The sequence below is a fragment of the Oreochromis aureus genome, linkage group 3, assembly GCF_013358895.1.
Source record: "Oreochromis aureus strain Israel breed Guangdong linkage group 3, ZZ_aureus, whole genome shotgun sequence".
NCBI classification, from domain to species: Eukaryota; Metazoa; Chordata; class Actinopteri; order Cichliformes; family Cichlidae; genus Oreochromis; species Oreochromis aureus.
This window is the reverse complement of record NC_052944.1, coordinates 30,387,241-30,395,272: the sequence shown is the minus strand read 5'-3', so window position 1 is coordinate 30,395,272 and position 8,032 is coordinate 30,387,241. Positions and strand designations below refer to the sequence as shown.

The 8,032-nt window shown below is 40.2% G+C and overlaps 1 protein-coding gene across 1 annotated transcript; it reads left to right on the top strand.

The window, feature by feature from the left end:
- The first annotated feature begins 300 nt into the window (after nt 1-300).
- Nucleotides 301-1,248, top strand: LOC120433570. The gene has a single exon (XM_039599954.1). It carries the CDS (start codon nt 301-303, stop codon nt 1,246-1,248), a length of 948 nt encoding a protein of 315 aa, XP_039455888.1.
- The last annotated feature ends 6,784 nt before the right edge of the window (nt 1,249-8,032 follow it).

The following is an 8,032-nucleotide window of genomic DNA, read 5'->3' as shown; positions in this document are numbered from 1 at the left end:
CTGAAGAAGTTCTCTGTGAAGAGAAGGAAGGTGAAACATGGTATATTCCACACCACGGAGTTTATCGTTCCAAAAAACCAGAGAAGCTCAGAGTGGTTTTTGATTGCTCGGCTAAGTACAAGGGAACTTGCCTAAATGATCATCTCCTGTCAGGCCCAGATTTGACAAATACTCTAACTGGTGTTCTTATCAGATTTTGACAGAACCATGTTGCTCTGATGTGTGACATCGAAAGGATGTTTCATCAGTTTCATGTGCGCGAAGCGGATAGAGACTACCTACGTTTCCTTTGGTGGAAGGATGGAAAGAGCCTTAGGAATCCACTGGCACATTGAGTCAGACAGTTTCAGGTTCCATACCCGGTTGAAGGACCAACCAGAAACCAGGCGTGGTATACTATCCACTGTTGCCTCTCTTTATGACCCACTTGGGCTTATTGCTCCTTTCCTGCTAACTGGGAAAAGGGTTCTTCGAGAAATGTGTAGGCATGGTACAGGTTGGGATGACCCACTCATCAGTAAACTGCAACCAGTCTGGAGATCCTGGAAGAGTGATCTGGCAAATTTGGATAAAATCACCATACCCCGATGCTATGTACCAGCTGACTTTGGAAAGGTCACAAAGAGAGAGCTACATCACTTCTCTGATGCAAGCACGTATGGTTATGGCCAGTGCTCATATTTGAGACATGTGAATGAAAATGGAACTGTTCATTGTGCTCTGATTATGGCAAAGTCCAGAGTTGCTCCAATCAAAGCTGTGACCATCCCCAGGTTAGAACTGACTGCTGCTGTTGTATCAGTTGCAGCAAGCAATACTCTAAAGGAAGAACTGGGAATTTCAGGGATTGATGAATACTTCTGGACAGACTCCAAGGTTGTACTGGGGTACATTAACAACGAGGCACGTCGCTTCCACACATTTGTATCAAATAGGATTCAGAAAATACATCTCAGTACAACTCCTCAGCAGTGGCGATATGTTTCTACTGACAAGAATCCTGCAGACCTTGCATCGAGAGGTTCTAGTGCAAGCAAGCTTCTGACATCGAACTGGTTTACTGGACCCAAGTTCTTATGGGAGAAAGAGGTATCACCAGAGGTAATCCCAGAAATCCCAGTTGGAGCCCCTGAAGTTAAAAGGGTTCAAGCACTAAATTTGGAGTCTGCAGAACAAGTGACTCTTTCAGACCGCTTGTCAAAGTTTTCTTCATGGTGTAAGGTCAAAAAAGCTGTTGCACGATGTTAAGGGAAAATCTCCCAAATAGAAGGCTGCCAAAGTAAAACAGAGACACAGTGAGACAATATAAACAATCACATGTACATGGGGTGAACGTCTCTAATGAGAGTCACACCAGTACTCTTCTTTATTGCAGTTTATATAGGCATGTAGGTTACACAGCAGACGGAGGCAGTCTCCGCCTGTTCTCAGAATATAGATTGCTTAACTGACAAATGCATATCTTACTAAACATTCTGTCCGTACTATACTAAACGTCTGCTTAAGTGGCATTTTCCGTTGCTCTTTGCACAGGAACTTGTCTTCACAGGCATTTGATAAGCATAGGCAAGGTTTCATGTTTTATCAGGGTGAGTCGTCATTCAGAGTTTACACAGTTACAAGCAAAGCATATTTGAATAATAAACAAAATCTTTTCACATTTCCCTCCTGTTGTTTAACTTTCACACTAGTTAAAACACCATTGGTTTATTATCTGTGCATGATTTCTTGCAGCGCATTTTTAATCAGCACGTCATACATTGGTGTATCACAGCATTTCAGTGTCAGGGGGATCATCATCATCTTCGTCCATGGGCAGTGTCAGGTATGCCTGCACATGAACTGCAACAACTTTATTAATCATTGATTGTACACATGGCAAAATACAAGAAGTAAAACAACAGAGTAGGAGTAGAAGAACTCCTACAAAAACCAGTCCTTTTATTAAAAGAGATTTCCAGGAACCACTCAACAGCCAGGTAAGCCAATCCTCAGTGTTTGTGACATAGTCCTGTTGCTGAGCGTTCCTGAGTTGTTTCAGCGTGCGTAAGGCGTCGGTCATGTTGGAAGAGTGAACATTATCTGGAATGTATGTACAGCATGTGTTGTTAAAGAGTATACAGAGTCCTCCTTTCTCAGCCAGAATCATGTCCAGTGCGACTCGGTGTTTGCATCACAGTTATGCGCAGGGCATCAATCTCTTCATTTTGTTGATTGTTGATTTTGCATGAGGCATTCAGGAACAGTCCAAAGCGGTAATCCAAAGTTTCAATTCTTAACATGTTCTTTCCGGTGCCCACCCATGGAAACAGTGAGTGGAGGACCTTTTGTCCGGTGGTCCAAAGCTTAAATTCCTCTGGCACATCACTGCCATAGATGGGATCATGTGGTTGTAGTGTGGAGACGTCTCGTCGTTGTCTTGTAGTCTGAGAGCTATTTACAGCTGACATCCTGAAGGTGTGGTCTGAAATGAAGATTGGGGCACAGGTGCCCGTCCATCCGGTGGCAGTATGAAGTAGGCACGTTGTCCACACAGCCAGGCCATTCCCTGCACCCAGTAGGTGCCGTTGCTGGCGGACGTGTTTACAGGTGCGCCCTCTCCGTTGGCTGTGGTTTGGTTACAGTTGGTGGTGTCGCCTAGGGGTCTGTTACCGTTGTCTTGTCGGTAGCACATGGAGTGGTTCTTCCCTGGGGTTTGGTCCAAGAACACTGGGAAGTGAATGGACGTGTTCCGATTCGTCACGTTGAAGTTGATCCAGAAGAGCTGGTCACACGTTCCGTTGTCAAGTCCAGCGTTTTCGACGGTGATTACCTCGTATTGGGGTGGTCCCTGAAACATACTAAAGAAGGTTAAGCGCATAGATGACAGAGCTTGTCTCATCAATGATGATTTTCTTATGTTGATAGCCAATGCCCATGAAGCTGGCAGCGCACTTGGCTTGTGTTTTATTCATGTAGTTTCCATAAAAAGTGGGATGTGTTGAAGTGCATGGCATGTGGGAGCAGACGTAACATGCAGTGTTATTAGGCTCTCCCTTAGTTCTGTCATGTAACGAAGCGGTACCATGCGTTATTCATCCATGGGTGAATGTGGTCTTGTGTCATGTCACGGAGGTGTGAATTGTCATGCGTCCATCTCGTCCGTAGATGGTGCTGTTCGTTTTCTGTACCATCCTCTAGAAACATGAGGAGTCCTGCTGAGAGTAGGAGGACAGCCACGAGGACAACAGGAGTCTTCATGGCGACCAAACACACCTAGATCCTCAGGTGAGTAGACTACTGGCAAGAAGCAGAGGGCGGGATATACCCGATCAGCCCTCCCTTCACCAGTCAGATCACCTGAAGGTAGGGGTGCCGGCGCCTATGAGTCTGGGCTGTCACTCACTTTCTTGCAGTGGCTTTGGTGAATCCAAGATGGTCTCTCTGCTATCTTACAGGCAGTTGGTGTGGTGATAAGCACTTGGTATGGGCCTTCCCAACGGGCGAGCTCCAATTCTTTCTATGGAGAACTCGAATCAGGACCCAATCACCTGGCTTCAACCTGCAAGATACTGGAGAAGATTCAGAAGGCAGTTTATTGTTCAAAACAATATCTTTGTTTTCTAGTAGCTTCGACATCCATTCTGCTAGTGTAGTTTCTCTGATTGATTTATCTAAAGGTTCACTTGTGATTGGCAGTGGAAATGGTCTGCCATGAATGATTTCAAAAGGTGTAAGTTTTGTGAACCTTGTGTTAATCTCATCCACATTTTTACTAGGCCTATGCACTCTGGCCACGGCCTTCCTGTTTCTTCCATACATTTTCTAAGCCTCTGTTTTATTGTGCCGTTTGTCCTTTCTACTAGGCCGGCACTTTGAGGATGATAAGCACAGTGATATTTGATGCTGAATCCTAGTGCTTCAGAGACTTTGCTGATTACCTCATTGACAAAGTGTGTCCCATTATCTGATCTTATCAGAGTGGGGATGCCATATGTTGGAATAAAATGGTTACATAAGCATTTTGCTACTGAAATGGCATCTGCTTTCTTTACTGGATAGATTTCTGGCCATTTTGAGAATACGTCTATGATCACTAGAGCGTATTTTGAGCCTTGGCATTCATTTAGTTCAATAAAATCCATGTGGATTGTGTGGAAAGGATGAGGTGGTGTGGAAAATGACCTCTCTTTGGTCTGAGATTCCTTGTACATTGTGTTTTGACAAATCATGCATGTTCTGACAAATTCTTTTTTTTTTTTTTTTTTTTTTTCACTTGTGTCCATTTTTATTTTTCAATACCGAACTATCATAAAACACATAATTACATATAGAAATAATAATCTTTTCTATTTCTTTTTATAGCATACACAAAACATAAATGAGATAAATACCTATATACATGAATACCCCCGCTCTCTCCCAATAATGAAAAGATAAATATTTTACAGAGAAAATGAATTACCCCCCAAAAAAGAGAAAAAAAAAAAAAAAAAACAAAAAAAAAACCCAACATAAAATAAGGTCTTAACATTAATCAATATTAATATAAATCTTAACCAACAATAGTAACAATATTTGTGTTAGTGATTACTTGCTCTTCATCGAAACCAATTAATAATGCTGGGATATCTTTTAAATAGAGTATTTTTATACGGTAAAACAACCACTGCCAGGAATAGCAGAAAAATTTGTACATCGTCCTATGGTGGATTACAGAGAGATATCTCGTGCTGGTACCTTTTCTAAGTATTTAAGTAATGGTTTCCAGTAAGTAAAAAATCTATCAGATGAGCCTCTGATGGAGAATTTTATCTTCTCCAATTTTAAGAGTCCTAAGATATCCTGTAGCCAGACTTTAATTAATGGTGGGTGAGATGATTTCCACAACAACAAAAATTTTTTCTAGCAATGAGAGAAGCAAAGGCAATAATGTTATTTTGAATAGCTGTAGTTTGAAGGTTGTTTGGTGGTTTGCCGAATATAGCAATATGTGGAGTCGGAGTCAATTTTATACTCAATATATCCGAGATTATTTTGAAGAATTGATGCCAAAATTCAGATAGCCTAGGGCACGCCCAGAACATATGGGTAAGATTGCAAGGTATTTGTGAGCATCTGTTACACTTATCATCAAATTTATCTGGGTATAATTTTGACAGTTTTTCTTTACTGTAGTGTAATCTGTGGAAAACTTTAAATTGTATTAATGAAAGTCTGGCACAGCTAGAAGATGAGTTAATGGCCCTTACCGCTCCCTTCCAGAACAACTCAGAAAAACTTATATGAAGTTCTGACTCCCATTTCATCTTGGTCCTGTATAAAAGAGATTCACTAGGTGAAAAGTTAGTTTATAAAGGTAAGAAATATGACCCTTTACCAAAGTTTTGGCTCTGAGAACCAAATCTATTCCACTGGAAGTTGGGATTTGTGGGAATAAGGTTGAACATTTTTTGCAAAGTTTCGCAACTGGAAGTACCGAAACAAATCAGATTTATTAAGATTAAAGTGAGTAACTAATTCATTAAAACTTGCAAAACATCGTTTACGTATAAGTCACCTAGAGTACCAAGTCCTTTATGTTCTAAAACAGAGAATCTTAAGTCCATCTTTGCTGGCACAAATAAGTGATTGTTGCAGATCGGGGTTGCGAGAGGAGGCTAAGCCAACCAAAGTGGCGTCTTATTTGTGACCAAATTTTAATGTTTCGGTGACAACTGGATTGGAAGACCGGCTTAGTAGGGATGATTGTGAGGTATCACATGCTAAAGCACGTAATGACGAGGAACAGGAGGCCGCTTCACTCTGGCACCAATTAATATGGGGAGACGTACACCACAATAATATATTATACATATTGGATGCCCAATAATACCCAATTAAATTAGGCAGTCCTAATCCTCCAGCTGATCTATCCCTATAAAGAAGCAAGCGACTAGCCCTTGGACGTTTACCGGCCCAAATGAATGATGATATAGCGTCATTTATAGCTCTGAAAAATGATTTAGGCAGATAAATAGGCAAACTTTGAAATACATATAGATATCTAGATAATACATTCATTTTAATAATTTGGATCCTACCAGCTAAAGACAGCGGTAGGTAGTTCCATCTTTGGAGGTCAGACTTAACTTTCATTGTAAGTAAAGTAATATTCTGTTCCCGCATTAATCTCAGAGATCGTGAGATTGCAATTCCAAGATATTTAAACCCCGAATTAGCCATTTTAAAGGGTATAGTTGATGTAGGTATCTCCGCAGCCATTTGATTGACTGGAAAGTATTCGCTTTTGGAGATGTTAAGCTTATATCCTGATAAATGTCCGAAAGAATCTAATACTGATAAAATGTGTGGGATATTTAGTAGAGGATCATTCACATAAAGAAGCAAATCATCTGCATAGAGCGACACTTTATGTTTTATACCCCATCTATCAATCCCTCCTAATCCTTTCACCTTTTTTAAAGCTACTGAGAGTGGTTCAATCACTAATGCAAATAATAACGGGGAGAGTGGGCACCCCTGTCTTGTCCCCCGAGAAAGTGGAAATGGAGTGGAACGTTGATTATTTGTACAGACAGAGGCGCAAGGAGAAGAGTAGAGTAATTTGACCCATGAAACAAAATTATTATTAAAACCAAATTTTCTTAAAGAGAAAAAGAGAAATGCCCATTCCACTCTATCGAAGGCTTTCTCGGCGTCAAGAGATATTATGGCTTCTGGAACGTTAGTGGATGATGGAGAGAGAATAACACCAAGAAGTCTTCTTATGTTAGAGTATGAACGTCTTCCTTTTATAAATCCCGTCTGGTCCTCTGAAATAATTGAGGGCATAATCGATTCTAGTCGTCGGGCTAGGATTTTTGCAAGAATTTTAATGTCTACTGGGAGGAGTGATATTGGCCGATAGGATGTGCAGCTCAGTGGGTCTCTGCCTTTTTTAAAAATTAAGGAAATAGTGGCTTGCATGAGTGTAGGTGGCAGAGTTCCTTGTTCGAACGAATAATTAAACATTTCCAGTAGAAGTGGGGCTAACTGATCTGAGAAAACTTTATAAAACTCGGCCGGGTAGCCATCCGGACCTGGCGATTTACCACTATTCATTGATTGTATTGAATCTTTAATTTCTGAAATTGTAATAGGGGCGTCTAACTTTAAGTTATTTTCAGATGAAACTTTAGGTAGATCCAATTTTTCAAAAAAAGTGTTTAATTGACTTTCATCTATGAAAGATTCTGATTTATAAAGTTGAACAAAGAAAGATCTGAAAGTATCATTAATTTTATCTGGATCTGAAGATACTGAACCTAAATCATCAGTAATCTGTATAATTTGATTTGACGCGGTTTTAGTCTTCAGTTGCTGTGCCAGGAGACGGCCAGCTTTATCACCATGTTCATATACTAACCCTCGAGAACGGAGAAGTTGTTCAGCTTCTGAAGTAAGAAGGATGTCTAGTTCTGTTTGAAGTCTTATTCTCTCTTTATAAAGATCAGGTGTATTTGTAAGAGAGATAGAATTGTCTATCTCTTTTATGGCCTTCTCCAACTCTTTCTGCTGTGATCTCACGTATTTTATTAGAATAAGATGTAAAAGAGATAATTTTACCTCTAATATAGGCTTTTAAAGTGTCCCATAGGATGGATGGGGAAGTTTCATTATTTTCATTAGTTTCACAAAAAAAAAGTAATCGACTCAGAAATGTATTTACAAAAGTTGGTCTCCGCCAGCAAGAGAGGATTTAGCTTCCAATATCTAAATCTCTTTGGCTTCATTGTAAAATGAAGATCTAATACCACTGTGGCATGATCTGATACCGTTATTGGTAGATACTGAGTAGATACAATCTCAGAAATAAGCTTTTTATCTATCAGAAAATAATCTATTCGCGAAAATGTACGATGCACATGAGAAAAAAAAGAGTATTGTTTTACAGTTGGATGAGCGAAACGCCATGGGTCAACAAAGCCGTATTGGTTCATAAATGTAACAAAAGCCTGGGACATTTTCGACGCAGATGAACGAGGGTTAGATTTATCTAATGATGGATCAA

What these genes read in the sequence shown, in the direction of transcription:
- LOC120433570 (XM_039599954.1), top strand. Translation starts at nt 301, where the DNA reads ATGGAAAGAGCCTTAGGAATCCACTGGCACATTGAGTCAGACAGTTTC.